General features: G+C 33.4%; 1 protein-coding gene across 23 annotated transcripts in view; it reads left to right on the top strand.

The window, feature by feature from the left end:
* The window catches only part of Dscam1 (Down syndrome cell adhesion molecule 1), a 77753-nt gene that overhangs the window by 55726 nt on the left and 3477 nt on the right, over positions 1 to 18550 (top strand). For 17 of the 23 annotated variants that reach the window (XM_068776690.1, XM_068776694.1, XM_068776699.1 and 14 more), the window contains 18 exons: positions 239 to 480; positions 1459 to 1614; positions 2244 to 2392; positions 2592 to 2724; positions 3269 to 3378; positions 4087 to 4246; positions 5324 to 5475; positions 5975 to 6057; positions 6455 to 6631; positions 7475 to 7539; positions 7613 to 7714; positions 9352 to 9549; positions 10884 to 11060; positions 12568 to 12666; positions 14579 to 14751; positions 15340 to 15453; positions 15878 to 16016; positions 17796 to 17945. In XM_068776690.1, the coding sequence (XP_068632791.1) occupies positions 239 to 480; positions 1459 to 1614; positions 2244 to 2392; positions 2592 to 2724; positions 3269 to 3378; positions 4087 to 4246; positions 5324 to 5475; positions 5975 to 6057; positions 6455 to 6631; positions 7475 to 7539; positions 7613 to 7714; positions 9352 to 9549; positions 10884 to 11060; positions 12568 to 12666; positions 14579 to 14751; positions 15340 to 15453; positions 15878 to 16016; positions 17796 to 17945 (2579 nt within the window). The other 6 variants (XM_068776713.1, XM_068776707.1, XM_068776706.1 and 3 more) reach the window with 2 other exon arrangements.

The raw sequence follows: 18550 nt of genomic DNA, 5'->3' as shown, positions 1-18550 counted from the left end.
GTTATATAAGTCAACATAAATGATCCTTTCTTTAACCAAGAACTACATTGGTACCAGAAGACTGTGCCATGATAGTTTCATTTGAGTATGTAATGAGTCGATGACACTACGATTTTACTTTAACTTACGAAGTTTACTTTATTTTAACTTACGAAGATAATGTATCCGTCTTAGCATTAAGTCAAGTTTAGTTTACGATTATAAATAAAAAAATACACGGGTAATAAATTTCATGCAGGACCTACACTCAGTACGCGATAGTGGTGCAAGTTTTCAACAAAATGGGTTCGGGTCCCGTGTCAGGCGAAGTTCGCGCGTACACTGCCGAGGGCGCCCCATCTGCTGCACCGCAAGATGTTTTATGCACTACACTCACCGCACAAACTATTCGAGTCTCTTGGGTTTCTCCTCCATTAGCTGCCGCCAACGGACTTATTAAGGGCTACAAAGTCATATACGGGCCCAGCGACACCTGGTATGGTAAGTATTCTTGACATAGTTACTTCTGAAACAATATAGTATTTTACAACACATTGTAATGTCTAACAACTAACCTAACCCTTAAAAAATACTGTTACTAAATTATATTAAGTTCAAACAAAAACGTTCACAGTTATAGCGGATAACTCTCATGCAATATTCTTTAGTATATTTTAGTTTACCATCACTTATTTTAAAATGTCTATATTTTTTTTATTAATTAATACTATTTTTTTGTTAATTAACGTGTACGTGATATCTACTTTGCATTTATGATGTGTACACTTTTACTTGGATTCTGACTCGTCAATTGATTGACTATATTGTAGCTATAATTCAGATTATAATTGTCAATAATATTATTGGTACTAATTCTCTAGTTCTGAAGGGTTCGGAATGTTGATTGTATTGATAATAATCGGGCAAGAAACGACTCTCTGCCCATTGCAGTTTATTGCTAAATAAATTTTTAGGGTTACAAAATATTGCATTTTTAATTTTTCGACATGAGAAACAACGTAATAATATTAATATATTTTTATTTCTACAATAATTAGTACCTACTGCAGTTAATAGTGTCAATCAATGTGTCGTCAATTTTTATTCAGAACTAACTATACTAATAAACGTAAAACTGTTAATCTTAGAGTCATTTTGCAATCAAATAGAAAAAAAATATAAAACGTGCCTTAAACTGATTGCTTTATCTATTGATTAAATGTTACAATAATAAACAAAGACTTTTTTACTTCATGTGTTTATATAAAAAAAGTAACGTTGTCTTAACTTTTCTGTGTAAATTTTCTATGCATTTGTCTTTAGACCGATCTGTCTTAACGCAAAAATATAAAAAAACAAACGCGAATGCCTATTTGAAAAACAGTAGGTCTCGAGTTCTGTCCATAGCAATACATTTAGCGATGATAAATAATTAATAAACACAAGATAAATAATGAAAATGTTTTATCTTATAAATAGATGAAAAATCGAAAGACACTAAAATCACGGCCAGCAGCGAGACAATTTTACACGGACTGAAGAAATTCACCAACTACTCGATGGAAGTACTTGCCACAACCAACGGAGGCGACGGCGTGAGGTCAGCTCCCATCCACTGCCAGACTGAGCAAGACGGTAAGATCAACCATGACACTAGTTAACCATCTCCACACTTATAATTCTTAAATTTATGTTTTCCTTTTACACTCTTAACTATTCTAAATAAACTGACATGTATTGAAAGACGAAAATACCTTAACATTTCCCAATTTTTATGAAACCTTTTTTATTATACATTTAAGCGAAAAAACAACCGATGTGCTGGTTTCATTGAAATTCCTTTGTCATGAATAATTTTTTAACTATCTTAATAATTTAGTTTGAAATTTTTCGAGTAAAAACAAACTTGGATATTTTAGTGACCACTTTTAACAGATTTAAAACAAAAAATAAGAAGCGGTTCTCTACTTCTTAAAATTAGAAATTGTGCGACAATGCACAAACTTCGTTTTGGCATTAATAAAATATGTCTATTTTATAGTTATGCCGATGATATCAAGCGTATAAGAAACATCCAAATCGATCGATCCTCCCGATTATGGATTTTATAACGACGCAAATGCGGGTTAAAAAGTTGAAGAGAGAAATCACGCGATCTATTAAAAACCCCGTCCGCATAACTCATCTGATTATTGTTTTGCGACTAATTGCAGATAATATTTCAGTTTAACTTCCTTTTTTAAATAATTTATTTTCGCTTGTAGTTCCGGAAGCCCCCCGTGCTGTAAAAGCCCTCGTCATGGGACCTGACTCTATCCTGGTTTCATGGAGACCACCAGCGCAACCCAACGGTGTTGTAACCCACTACAACGTTTACACTCAAGCCCAGAACACTGAACCTCATCCTAATAAGGTACCGAAATTTCTTTATTTAAAATATAGATGTGTTAATACTGGTTATTATAATTTTTATTTTAAAAGCGAAGCACGCCAAAGAGAAAGATTGTTCGGTGACAATGAAAAGTATTTAAAAAGAGAACATGTTATTTCTTATCCATTTGAGGATGTGTAAACTACATGAAAATTAAACTAATTAAGTATTTTTATGGCAGGTACCCGCTTCCCAAACGAGCTATTCTGCGACGGAATTGAAACCAGGACGCTACGATTTCTGGGTCACAGCTTCCACCATCATCGGCGAAGGCCAACCCTCAGCTACCGCTTCCTGCAGTCCCAATGACAAAGGTTAGTTACTTTAGATATAGAGAACCTTGGAGTATAGAGAGGTTCTTTATCCTATATGAAACGAGAGACTATTGAGTAAAATAAACAGCATCACTGCTCTTAATGAACTAATAATGAAATAACGCGTGTGTTTGTCAGTTACCACTGGCGCGTTGTAAATAAATTATCGTTATTTTGCACTTCAGCCGTTGCTCTAAATCCGTCGTCAGTCAACAAGACTATTATTTTAGCGCCCATCGTAACCCGGGGATTATCAAGCGGCTGTTAAAGTAAGAAGGTTCTAGTTGGAGATACAGTTTTTTTTTACTGTTATGTTAGCGCCGGTGGGAACCCGTAGCTTTGCGGGTGGCCAAAAAAATATGAAAACTCAAGTGGCAGCTACATTTCTATTGTTACCAATCAGTACCATTAGCCTTCATACATCCACTGTTTGACACAACACTTTCTAAGTATATGTAGAAATAAACATATTCCACACAATACGTTTCCAAACTTTAAAAGAAAGTGTTATAACATTAATAATTTGTTTCTTTTTTAATTTCAGTTCCCGCTAAGATTGCGTCGTTCGATGAATCTTTCACCGCTACTTATAAGGAAGACGTGAAACTACCTTGCCTCGCTGTCGGCGTGCCATCCCCAAATATAATATGGAAGGTAAAATAAATACCGATTATTATTTCATTCATTTTTGTGATTTCGAAACTGCGGAATCCGCAAATGCAATTTGGGCAGCAGTGAAAGCCCAGTCCGAAAAAAAAAGAAAAGCCCGCTTCGTGACATAGGCTTAGATATTGGACATAATAAAGATCGCTACAATAATCGGTTCTGTGCTGTGAAAAACCTTTTTTGTATTTTATTTATTTATTAACACTTTTTAGTACATCATAGACAATAAATAGAAGAAAAAAAACAATTCATATGGTACAAGAGACGGTCTAATCCCTCGAGGCGGACCTACCAGACAACCTTTAAAATATACATATCTATAAAAGTAAGAAAAGGACAATATATAGCTACTTCCGCTATGTAGCAGTAGTCGTGCAATAAAGTGCACCGCCCGCCAGCCCGCTGATAAATGCGCATGCGGCAAACAATGCAAATTAGACAATTACCACCGTTAAATCACTCAACACGTGTTTCACCCCTCCACGGGGCATCCTCAGGATTAATGTTACACCGATTAGTGCCAAACACCGAGTGAGCTCAATCCGTCACCGCTTTGTTATTTATATCATTCATTTCATCAAATTGTTGTACTAAGAAGAAATGGTTTTAAGTCCGTTAGTATAATCTGCCCAAACTTAACTTTTGTTTTGATATATTGTTTATATATATAAATACATAAGTTGAAACGTTCAATAGGTGAAAGGGCAGCCATTGGAAGCTTCGGAACGCGTACGTCAACTGCCGGAAGGTTCGCTGCAGATCGCGGGAGTAGCGCGAGAGGATGCCGGCGAGTACTCCTGCCACGTGGACAATCAGTTCGGCACTGACACCGTCACACACACGCTATCCGTACTTGGTGAGCAAACGATGTAACAAACATTATACAAATAATCAAAAAAACCCTACAATAGTACAATCCAGATGACAATAATTCATTTCTTATTAATAATTTGGCGAATTTATATACTAAAGAAAAGACTTATGTAATGTTTAGAGAGGTTTACGAGCAATGCTCTAGCACAGAGTCTATTACAATTGTGTTAGTGTATGGAGAGGAGTTGATAAGACTATCATTAGGGTAATCTGCTAAAATATGATCAAATAAAAAATACTTAAAGTTATGTAAGGAAAACCGCGACATTATAACAATAGGATACTTTTCAAGGATTGTTTATCCTCACGATAAAACAGCTTTAAATTTTAAATACTATACTTTTACTATATAGCATGACATCTCATACTCGATGTAAATATTATCTTATTGGAAACTTAACATATGAAAATACAAATAATTAAATATATATACGAGTATATATATACCCACTTATCATAAATAAGTGTAAACAAAAAGTTTAAAACTGGCTTCTGAAGAAAAATTTTGATTACAGTCATAAAACAAACACAAATTAAAAGCATATACACCAACACATTAACGAATAAATAAATATTATTTGCATATATGGTAACACAATTTTTTACACGAGTTTCAATTTTTTGTTTTTTATAAATTTGAATGTATAATTTAATAATTTCGCTATTTAAATGCAGCGTATAAGGTACATAACACATACCTTTCACCTCACTCGTATCACAAAGTCATTTAGTTTCTTTAAATAAATTCATCATCTTTTTAACAAAAATTCGTGGTTATTTTAAACAATCGTTCTACTTGTAGATGTTTTTTTAAATTCGAAAAAAATCAATGTTCTTTGATATTTATTTTCGTTATATATTACTTTAAGAAACAATTAGTTGTAATCTTACGTGATCCTTATGTTCTTTCGTATTCAGTGTACCCAATAGTGTCAATATATTCCTATTCCACTGAAGTCCCTTTAACGAATTTGAATTAAGTTTTTTTTATTATCACAGCATTTATAAAAATAATAATAAAATAAATGATAAGCATTAAGTATTGAAACTTCTTTTACAGCGCCACCATTCCCCCCTCAGCTGAGCATTGCATCGTCGTCTGTCTCCTCGCTCACCCTGCGTTTGAAACCTTCTTTGGATGCGGAACAATCACCAGCCGCCGGCTACACTATACATTACAAGCAAGAGTTCGGCGATTGGGAAACTGTGCAGGTATTCAAAGAATGATAACAACGGCATTATTTCGCTATGAAATATTTGAAAACACATGTTCAAGTTTTCTATATTATATTACCTTTTGCCATAGTTTTACAATCTTTTAGGTTCTGAAAACTCGCGGTTGTAACAGTCCCTAGGGACGGAATACTTTTATCTTGCACGAACTGAATATTTAAGGTGCGAATACAAAAAGGTTACTATAATTTTTTACTAAATGAATTATAGTAATCTTTTTCTATGGTTTAAATAATCAAAGTATTATTTTTGAGCATTAAAATAGTTCATAATAAAATTTAAATTTTGAAATAATAAATTTATAAAACAATTTTACAATGAATTAAAAAACCTTCCTATGAGTCGAAAATAACGACAAATACATATATGAGCAGTAGTCAACGTGAGTGACTTAGAGCAATCGCATATGTGCGTCCTTTAATAGCGGAGACTCTTGCCAAACGAATATTATAGGCTAAAAATGGAAATATGTTTGCAGATTCCTAGCAACACTGACACATACACACTGGAAAACTTGTTCTGCGGATCGAGATATCAACTCTACGTAACTGCTTACAACGGGTAATTAAATAATTTTCAAAGTCATTTTTCATGCGTGAACTTCTTTACGTAAGGTTGCTAGTCAGCTCATTCAAGCTATTACGAAGAAAGTTCCTATTGGATGTACATATGTATATACTCGTAATATCTAAACGCAATACGTTTTCTTTAAGTGATAAACAATCAATAAATATATAATACTCATACATACGTGTAATTTGTTTCTGAATGCGTACATACCGTAATTTGATATAATTTAATAAGCGAGAAAGATTTGTCTTATAACTCTGTAGGTTAGAAACTCGAGTTAGTGAAAAACCTTTGTAAAAGAAACAGATAACGGTCCTTTGAGCTCTCACTTATCCGGGTTTAACTGTATGAAGCTGTGGGAGTGAGTAAGCCATTTTTTGCGTGACAGCATCGGCACCGGTGAAGCCTCGGACGTGGTGATCGCTCGCACCCGCGGCTCCAAGCCACCCGTCCCTCGCGCCGCTGACTTCATCGAGGTGGGCAGCTCTTCCGTGACCTTGCATCTCAAGCAGTGGCTCGACGGCGGATGTCCCATGAGCCATTTCGTCGTGGAAAACAAGAAGAAGTGAGTCACCTTATTTTGATCTCCTTGTATGTCCTTTCATTCATTTTAGCCAATAGACACGCAACACAAGACTTAGGCCTCCCTAAGGTTGCCAAAATTAACTGTCCGGTCCACCTAGTGGGAAATATACTCACGCCGCGTGTGCATTTTTTTAAATGAATTGCTGTGATTACTGACGCTAATCTATTTTAGTAGCTTTATTCAGATTGTTAAAATGAAAATATAAAAAGGTTAAAAAATACATATACGTATCGTATAATATATGATATATAGCAGCATCCCAATAAAGACGCAAACACAATTTAAATATTATGTATATTTTTAAATAACGAAAATCTTTTTAAGTGTTGTTACATTTTTGGAGCTTTCGATGTATAATTAATGATGTATGGATAAACAGGTACATTTATTTATGTATTATATTTATCACAAAGGCACGATGTAAGTGTTTTAACAATAACTTAATTCTTCCCTAAACCGTACCACTTATTTTATTTTATTAATGAGTATTGCTAACAAAATTCACCTTAATAATAATTTACCAATTTAACATTACAAGACAATTAAAAAAGGCAGCAAAGGAAATAAGAACTTTTGGAAAAAAATCTATTTAACTTAAAGTACTTATAAAATGTTAGTAGGTAATTATTATTCTTAAGTTACAAATTTATTATTACTTATTTACATATAATCATTAACATGTTCTAAAATGTTGTGTAATAATTACTAATAACAATAAAATTTATGCTAAATCTACAAAAAACGAAATATGTCATAACACTGATTGTTTCTCTTTGCAGCATTATTAAGCATATGTTAAAATAAAAATCATAAATTGTACAGGGGCGCGGTTGAATGGAATCAAATCTCGAACGCTGTGAAGCCCGGTGGCAACTTCGTGGTATTAGGTACGTGACGGGTTAATAGAAAATAAGTTTATCACGAAAATTTAAGTGATTAAAATAAATCATTCACTTCCAGACCTGGAACCCGCTACTTGGTACGTGCTCCGAATCACCGCTCACAACAACGCCGGATTTAATGTCGCTGAATATGAATTTGCTACACTCACCATGACCGGCGGTACGTTATACATTGATAAAATATTAATTTTTTTTTACATACACTTATCTATTTTTTACACGGTTGATACTTTCTAAAGAAATAGCGTTCTAAAACTTTTAAGAAAATGGTACAGAATCAAAAAATTATATAAGATAAATGAGGTCCAAACACAATAATCCATGCATAAAACGTAATAATGAAATCCATGCTATAAAACGATAATAATTCAATATAGTTACAAGAAAATTAATTAGTGTGCAGTCAAATTTCAATCCATAAGTACAAAACCAGCAAATACAAATTAAAATTAGATTAATTACAAATCAAAATAAAATTCAATTTTGTAACTATTCATCGCTACTTGAAACCAAGCATGCAAGTTTATTACAGACTGTACCAAAAATGCTATTATAAGTAAACAAATTAGATATGTAGATGCCTAGCACAATTGTTGGGTTTGAAGAACTTCATATTCCTACTTCAATTGTCTTGTATTAATAAGTTTCTGTAAACATTGTCAAAATTAGATTAAAATGTTTTTTAAAGTTTAGTGCTATGACGACAACTCGTGTAAACAAGAGTATTGTGAACCGTATTCTTAACCGTTTTAAGTGTTCACTTAAATTCTCTAGGCTTATGTTCAAATTATTTTTATTTATATTTTATACTCTTTATAGGGCGTGTCAGAAAAGAAATACATCCATGCATAATAATAAAAAAAATGGGCGGACTTAACACTCGAGGCTATTTCTTACAGACAACTATAGTAAAGAAATAGAAGGACAAGTAGCGGGTAGTCTTCACATACAAACACACATATATACATACATTTATTTATTTATATATACTTATTATAACTACTTTATAATTCATAAATACAAATACAACAATAAAAAATGTCAAATATCTTAGATGAGTTTAACTTGCCAAAAAATCAATTGGCAAGAAAATACTTCTCATCCATTTTTTTTTAAATTGGTAGCGAATACGTAAGTCTTATATTTACCGGTAACGCATTCCACAACAGAACGCCCACGAAGTGTATTTTTTGATAAATCTTAATACAGTATTCAAGACTTCAGTTGATCTAAATGTGTCGAACTTGTTTTACTGACACATTTATATGATTGGTATTATAAATCAAACATTGTTAAATTCTTTGGCCGGTTCTTCTTAGCAGATCAGTATTCCGAGCCGATGGTACCTTACTACTTATAAGGTTAAAATAATTGATTTTAAATGTTTATTTAAATAAATTTATTTTGTATTTGAATTATATACTTAAAAATAACCAATTTATTTTTATTTTACAAATTACAAGGTATATTTGTGGATTAAAAATAAAGTGGATATAAGGGCAATTAGTTAGTAATAGTTTTAAAAATGAGTAGTACCTGAAATGCAGCGCCTAATTTTGTTTAAATAAGTTGTTTAAGTTGTTGAAGGAAAGCTCGCATTTCAGGTACGATAGCACCCGCTCGCGACGTCAACGACGGCTCGCTTACCACGGAACAGACGCTCAAGATTATCCTGTCGCATCTGAATCTGATCGTGCCCGTCGTCGCCGCTGTTCTCGTTATCATCATTGCCATCGTTGTCGTTTGTGTAGTTCGAGGCGCGCGGGACCATCATCATAAAGGTACTTATTATTCTAGGCACCATCGCTCCTCTCCCCGGCAACGCCGACGGCGACAAGGAACTCCCCATCTGGGTCAAGGCTTGGCTTGAGCCTGAGGTTTTAGTGCCAATATTGGCTACAATCGTCGTCTTTATCGTCGGCGTCGTTGTTATCTGCCTGACTCTCGCGAGAAGGAACACTCCACATCGGCTGCGAGGTCAGAAGGACGTGTACTGTATGTATGGTGGCATGAACACCGCTTCTTTTCTTTTTTTATTCATAAATTCATATTCATTGTTTAACCGGTAACTCTTTTTGTATTAATCACATTTTAATACTATTAAATCGACATAGCATGTGTGTATTTCGGTTCTTAATGTAAACTACATATTATCCTATGATTTGCGTAAATGTATAACAGTGTACCTAGCTAAGCTTTAGGATTAACATAGATACAACATTATTTTGCAAAACATTGTCTTAAGTTACAATAAAAAAAATATTTAAAAGTTTCTTTGCAAGTCTTTCGTAGTGAATTATATAAATATAATAATAATGGCTTTTATATAAATTAATAACTAAAAAGTTGTTTTTTACTGAGCACTCTATTTTGGTCAGCTTTCATTTATACGCTATAAATATTATTAAACACATGCGCGCTTTAGAACTACAATTTTACGTTCGTTTAACGTTTAAATGGAGAAAATGTAAAAATTTATTTATAAATATACCATCAACGAATTCCGTTGTTCTATTACTATAAAAGTTTTATTTTAAAAGTAAAATGTAAAATAAAAAAATACAAATGCACGATACGAGCGTAGTATTGAGATACATTTTATATTTTATGGTTTATCATTTACAAAATATCATTTCACAGTTACATTAAAAGCGATTTATCGGTATACTAGCAAAGTAACTAAATTCTGGACAGAACTACGTTGAAACTAACGTTTTGGGCGCTATGGACCCATATATACGTTTGGTAAAAATCCCAGCTATGGACGAAGGTCGCAGATATGCATTTAATATAAGTCATCGGGGTGGGCGTAAAAGTCCTCTTTGTATAATAGTGTTGTTAAATGTTGAGAAATTATGATTCAAATTTTTTTTGTTTATAATAAACAATAACACTTGTTAACTATATAACGCTATGGAAAAATTTTCAGTATAGCATAAAAGTATTGTCTCTACGTACCATTTCGGTCGCAAGTAATAAGGTTACCTCTTAAATGTATATTTTTGTGAATTACCGATATCTCAATTAATAGTTAAACACTTTAATAAAATTAATTAAATACAAAACACTGACAATTTGCTTCAGTGTGTATTTTCGGGCTTATACGATGGAGTCTTTAACTCTTTATTTATTAAAAATAGCGATCGACATGAGTTTGAAAACAGACACTGCTATTAATAACAGTGATAGAAACTAAAAGTTGAATTAAAGACTATATACATAGAAGGGTTAAAGGGATTGAAGTGACGTCATCAGCAGGCAATGTATCTGTTGCGCATTTAATATGAAATGTAGAGAAGTAGACTTAAATATATGAGTATGTTTTTCAGATGACGCAGTGTACAACGCGTCTCAGGCCGCACTCGGAGGCGCGGGCGGTACGTTAGACAAGCGCGGCGGACTTCGCGACGAGCTCGGCTACATCGCGCCCCCCAATAGGAAACTTCCCCCCGTGCCCGGCTCAAACTATAACACATGCGACCGCGTCAAACGTCAGGCCGTCATTAGTGAGTACAGCGCAACAAAAACCCTTAAATAATAATTTCAGATTATAACATATTTTTGTTTAAGAAATAAACATTTCAACCCAAGGCAAGGCAGGAGGTCCACAAGGGGGACAGACGACATGCTGCTTGTAACCGGTCACATTGGAAATCTCTGGGGAATGCCAATATCCAACCGAGGGCGTCTTATGGCTGAAATGATGATGATGCATTTAAAAAACCGTTGGTTTCTAAATCGTGTTAATTAGACACAATGACTTAAATGTGACCATATTATATGAATATCTAAATATAGTAAGTACTATTTGATCATGGTTTATATGTTGAATAGGTATTATTTTTATGAGAGTTACAAGGAAATTGCAGCAAATGTATTTTTTGGGAATATGTTATTTCCTGTATTTAAAGAACTTAAAATGTAAAAGTTTTGATATTTTCACATTTGCTGTTTCTTCATTGTAGTAGATATCTGTTAATATTCTATAGCTTCGCTGGAACGGCAATTTTATCTCTGTTTATTAGTATTTAGTTTATGTATAGCATAGATTTACTTATGGTGGCAGTACGTTGTCATATTTTTTACGTTACATTTTTATTTAAAAGGTAAATTTCAGTGGTTCTAAATAGTTACGTAATCAAAAGTACATATTTCCGGAAATAAAATTTAAGATTAATTCCTTCTGTAATTCTCGTTAAAAAAATTCGAATGATTAATTGCGTTTTTAACTCTCGTTGAAAAATTATGTATTTTTGGCTACATCGTTACCTATTTTTACGTTCCTGTTTAATTCGCTTTAATATTAATTTGATTTTTTTAAGGCCATTATAAGACATGGTTATATATGTATCAAACGTACCCAATGTTACGGGTCTATGGATAATGCTTGCACCACAATATTATCTCACATATTTAGATAAATAAACTATGAGGTTGTAGAATGAACGACGACTCATTATTCATATTTCGACGAACCATTCATCCCAACTTAGCTGAAAAGCTAATAATATCAACGCCAATTAATTCTCTTTTAAAATATTACTTGGTTAAAATCACAAATGATACTAGCCGATCTTCAAACAAAAGCGTTCTTCTATATTTGCAACAACTTAAATAGTTTTATTTTTATCTAAATGGCTTCCAAAAATGATTACACATAAAATATGTAACATTGAAAGTACAGTACAATACAATGTGTATATAGTTTAAGGGTAAGCGCCCTCAGCGCCTTGCCTTTACGCACTCGCGAAATATGCAAATATCACTTGGGCAGTATTGTAAGCCAGTTCATAAATAAATCGTATTTTTTAAGTCTAAGGATGTATCTAAGTCCAATGTACTGTAAAAATATTAAAAATAATGTTAACAAGTACATTTTCGCCCCCAAACATTTTACGTGTTGTTTAAATTAATTTTTTTTGCGAACGATACTATTGTTGAATACGTGAGATAGTAGAGTGCGTGTATGTAGCGCATGCAAGGTGCAAGGTAACCAAGTAGTGTGGGTATCAGTGGGTGCACATTCGACGTGGGATCCGCGCCGGCATCACTACGAGCGAGTGCGAAGGCCACGCTTGCGCCGTGCAGGCTCCGGCGACACCCTCTCCACAGGTACGTGCCGCTACCAATGGATGAATACCCACCCTCATATAACCAACCAAACATAAACTTTGCATTCTATTTGTTAAAGTCCATTTTAAAATGAACATTTACTGTTTGATACGGGCCTGAGAGAAATTTATCCATGTTTGCGGCTAATATTTGTCAGTCGTCGAGCTAAAACCATTTGGACTCTGAATAGTTGCGGCCGAAACGATCACTATGAGCGGAATGCTTGTGCGCTAGATTAAACTGAGTATTTAATAAAATAATAATAATAATAACATATTTTGCACGAGTTTAAATAAATAGTGTTCTTTTTGAGTATTAAAATTGTTTATCATAAACATTATTATTTTTGATAATGTAATAACTCAACAATTCACAACACAAATTTTATAATGAACTGGCACATTGGTTAAAAAAATCTACGCATAAATGCGTTTATAGTCCACGCAGCTGACTTAAAGTCAACGTATATACGTACTTGGAGAAACGCGTACGCGTCCTTAGAGCCCAAAAGGTTAAGGGATATCACATATTACAAATTATTATAATAGACTATTTTTCCGTTTATGCTAGCAAATACGAAATCAAGGATAAAATGTTAAAAATTTACATTAATTTGTAATGTGATCGCTCTTTATTATCTCAACGACAAAACAGGTAGAATTCGTGATACTGTTTGATATTGGTGTGCTACTAACATAAACTGGTAAGTAATATCTATATATATCTTAACTGCATTAAATGATTTTTATTTTTATTATTAATAATCTTGTATTATTGACTAATCTAAACCCCCGCATGCATTGCCTCATATACATTAGGAAAATGTGCTACTACTTTGACATGTACAATTTCATGTATATTGTGTATACCATATGTTTATAATTAAGTATTTTATTACATGCAATTTTATGAAAATGCTCAGTGTTTTCGCTACCATGTGTATAGACGCGCGAAAAGGTGAAACATTTGACCTGTATTTGTATCGTACACCAACATTTACAGAAATATAATGTAAATTACTTACCAATCATTTGTAATTGCAGTGGTAATGAAACTGTAACATTTTTAGGAATATTGTTTTTTTTATATACCAACGTTTTATATTTTTATATCAACAATAAACTGACGACTTTTACTTTTTACACGACAAAAGATTCATCTTCTTTATCGAGGAATTTGCGGAACGTGTTCCCAGTGTATTTTATTAGTAATTAAACCCATGACATAAAGGTGTCCGTTTTTGTGCCAAACAGTTGCTTTCTACATAAATATTCTGTTTAAATATCTTAGTTTATATTTTTAAAATTTCTTGCCTAGTTTTGGTTGCTATGTTTTGGTAAAAACTAATTTTGTGTGTAATTACTATGTTTCCACGTCGTATCGTAGAGTATGTAATAAAAGACCTTGTGCTGTGGTAGATTAATAAGAAAGTATTTAACGGAAACTTTTTCACAAAAATCTTAGGTGAGAAAATGAAAAAAAAATCCTTCATTTTCTTCGTTTTAAATCCATTTGTAAAAGTATATTATAAAAGAAATCATATTATAACATTCAGAGTTTTTAGTTGATAGATATATAAAGAACTTGGTTTATTGACTTATTGACATGGTTGATATTAAAAAGACCAACTTTTGAATTTCTGGACGGCCGTTCTCCAGTACCGATCGGAACCACACCAGTATTCTGAGCCGTTGTTAACTTACTACATATGATATTAAAATAATAAACGATTCAAAAGCAGCTGTAAATATCTATTTGAAAAAAGATATTTTGAATTTGAAAAACAGAGCACTAAGCACTTTCTAAACGAAATTAAACATTGAAGTTTTTGATAACAGAAAGTTCACTGATAGTACCTGTAAAAACAGACAACCAACTAAAAATTATTAATGAATATTGAATTTATTTCCAGGTATGGAAGATGAGATTTGCCCGTACGCGACGTTCCACCTGCTAGGCTTCCGTGAAGAGATGGATCCCAGCAAAGCACTTGCATTCCCACACCACCACCCCGCGCATGCTGGCACCTTGGCTCACCCTCATCCCCATCACCCCGCCCACTCCCGCGCCGGATCTCAGAGCATGGTAAATATTTAATTTATATTTAAACCTAATCCACCTAGCCAGTGTTATTTGAACTTAAAAGAAGTTTTACGTTTTTGGCTTTATGTTATATCGCTAAAACGAGACGGCAAAAGTCGATGTTTTAATTTTTATTCTACCTATAAATAACCACTTGTTATGTAAATCTCAGTTAATAAAAATAATTTATTTGATGATTTTGCTCTGATGGAGTAGTAAGCAAGGGTCACCGGTGGCTCGTAAAGCATACATTTGGCCCAATACTTTCCAAACGAATACAAGTGTTAAAAATCATACAGATATATATATTATATATATATATTCATGTGTATGGTTAAATACATGCAATCAAACTAAATCACGCAAGTCTGTAAACTGAACTAAAACATGTCAGCCGATAGAATTCCACTGCAAGGCATAAGCCTCCCCCAAAGATCGCTACGATTAACGTTTTTGCACTACTCGCATCCAGTGACTACCCACGCGCTAAACATATCTAATCTGTAAATAATATAATGAAAAAATTATCTTGGTCGTTTTGTATTAAATTGTGGAATATCATTATTCGATGGCCTCATTCATTACTTTCAGCCCCGTGCCAACAGCCGCTACGCCCGCAAGAACTCGCAAGGAGGACAGAGCGCCATCTACTCTACCGCACCTGAATACGACGACCCCGCTACCTGCGCTGAGGAAGATCAATATGTACTATACCTTAGATCATTATACAACATTATATTGGTTGTTTCTGTTTCATATAGATTTTCAAGTGACTTTTGATAAAAATTAAAATTTCAATCGAATTAGAACATAATTGATAAAGTAATCAATAGAAGTATTTGTAGGTTTGATCGACTATTTCGTTTTTTCATCATATTATATACGCGTGTTCCGTAGTTGCCAATTAGTCTTTAATTTTTTTTTAACGAGTAGGTAGAATTTTATTTGCAGGGAGTGAAGAGTTATTTTTTTTTTATTATTCTCTAATCTATGCAAGTGCCAAGTCTGTAAGGTTCTGAGTAATTTTCTACGTCAGAAAACTATTTTTAACTACCCGTGAAATGTTTTATGTTACTTTTTTCCTATTTAGTGAAAATGATATACCATCTAACGTCTTGTTTGTAATCAGCGTGCCCGCTATTCCCGCCCGATGTACGCCTGCGGCCCCGAATACGACGAGCCCGCTTGCTGCGCTCCCGAAGACGAACAATACACCGGCGCCTACGGAACACCCTACTCCGACCATTATGGCTCCCGTCCCAGCATTGGTGAGGCTGTGTACACAAGTACTCTTTCTCGCTAATTTTGACGTTCATCACTAATCACTTTTATTAGATGGTGAGGAAGTAATAGATTCAAACCTGAAATGAGTAAGTGAGAATTGGGCAAGAGAGAAAACTCTATCAATAAGAGTATTAACGGGATCCGTCTTTTCGCCCTTCTAAAGCCGTTACAAATGGGAAACAAAACTTTTATAAGTGACTGTCGCTTTCTTACTCGTGCACTTCTTTAAATAAGACTTTATCTTTAATATTTTATAACTCGTTCTATTTCGAGTCGAAATTCATACGAATGACCAAGAGTAAGCCTATTATTTTATCATTATTCGTGGAATACATATTCTATTAAGTAGGTTAAATGTACTTACCACCTGGTTTGTCAAGCTTATTACGTAAGTTACATACCGTATATTTATAAACTTTTATAGGTGAGACAGATTCGTCTTGTAATTAATGTAAAAAACCTCTATAAAAGTGAAACAGATAGCTGTCCCATATGCTTTCACTTATCCAGGTTAGGACAATATATAAGGATATTTAGTATAGATTAAATTGTTTAGAAAATAAAAAACTAAAAGAAAAATTGTGACAGTTGCGGATTCCAGTGCATCAATGTCTCGCGGACACGTGGATTTGTGTAGCTGTTACTAGATTAAAGTTGTTCTAAAAAAATAGACGATACGTTAAGCTGAATAATATTAAAGGAATAAGAGCATAACAAACAAAAAAACGTCTTATTCTGTTACGGCTCCATCGTTATTGTACAATAATTTTTGGGCTAAAAAGCTACGATTATTTATCACTATTAACTTAATTTAATGTTGCCAAAGTGGTCCCGGTGGATCCTCAGGAACCAAAATTGGCATGATAAAAAAATTATGTTCATAATTCGTAAGCCGTGGTCACGAAAATATATCTATTTTCGACAATATAGAACTAAAATGTTGTCTAGACTTCACTTAACAATGTATACAGATAATATTTTATTGAACTCAGTAACTGTTACTACTGTAAAAACTTGCATATTCCATATACATTAAATTCACTGGAACCAGTTACATTTTCAAAATAGTCTTTGAGAAAAAATCGTCGGGCAACCTCCACAAAAGACTATAGGGCACGTAAATTTATTCACATGACGAAATTGAAATATAAATATTTTTAATGACTTTATGCTTAGCTACTATGAACTATAAATATTTTTTTTTCTTATTATTATTTATTATTTTTCTACGATCATCAAAAGTCATTATAGTTAAACACAATGTAGTACGTTAGTAATGCCAATCAGAGGTATGTCACACCATAATCCTATGGAACAACGATAGCACTCTCTATGAATCATTTATAATAATAATATATTTATTGTACACAATATAATTATAATTATTTTACTAATTAAAGTACCAAAAAATGCACTAATAATAAACACAAACTCATTTAAAAAGAGTAATTAAGGTAAACATTTTGTCCCGAACAGAGTACTGTCCCCTGTATGCGTGTGTGAATATGTGCATTCATGTATTTTTGGGTGTTTGTGTGCAATAACGGCGTGTATAATATCTTGCACAAGCCCGTTATGTTAAGTGTGTACGGTCGTGTCACGTTAATTGATACGTGATACAGTAATAATTTAATAAATGATAGTAATAATGTTTGAAAACATTATTACTATCATTTATACGTCTCGGTTACCTTTTAAACCGGAACTTAACCCTTGAAGTCGTATGATACAACAATTTATTTAGAATATTTGTAAACTTATAGGAACTCGCAAATGTGGTGGATCTCCCGAGCCTCCCCCACCCCCACCACGCAACGCCAACAACGATAACAACTGCTCCTCCTCCTTCAACGAAAGCAAGGACTCCAACGAAATCTCCGAAGCCGAATGCGACCAACCACGCAACTACCCTGGTACGTGTCGATAAATTTATTTCAGCTATCAAAAAAAATATGTATAAATAAACGTGCATCGCATCGCTTGTGAATTCGACAGCCATTGGGGCAAAAAATTGTTCAACAAAATGTTCTCGAGTGACGACCAAGTGACCGTAAGCGTGATATGTATAGGTGAACCGATGATATTAAAATCGGTCAGCGTTTTCGGATCGGCTTGTGACTTGCAGTGGGCATCTGTCGGTTGACATGATGATGAAAATAATAGACAAAAAATATATATCTTATCTGTACAATAAAAACAATTTACTTAATATCAAACAATAGTCATTCGATCATAAAAAATAAATGTTTTTAAATCAAATAATTTTAAATAATAAATCATTTAAACATATTCATCTACATAGTCACATGTATATTGATGCTATTCTTTTAGAAAATTTTAGTTTTTAATATCAACCTATAGTATGATATTAAAAGCTTAATTTGTATATTTTAAATGATTGTAAAGGTTTATCCCAATTGTGTTGAATTAATTTCAAAATTGGTCCATGCCATGCGATCATGGGCGTCGCCTGAACAGAAGACGGTAAAATTATTTTAACTCAATTAGTTCCTTTGTC

This window comes from Battus philenor, unplaced genomic scaffold (genome assembly GCF_028537555.1).
Source record: "Battus philenor isolate CCGP_79_NKW_IND1 unplaced genomic scaffold, ilBatPhil1.0.hap1 SCAF_12, whole genome shotgun sequence".
Lineage (NCBI taxonomy): Eukaryota > Metazoa > Arthropoda > Insecta > Lepidoptera > Papilionidae > Battus > Battus philenor.
The sequence above is the reverse complement of the archived record's forward strand: the minus strand, read 5'-3'. Positions and strand labels throughout refer to the sequence as shown.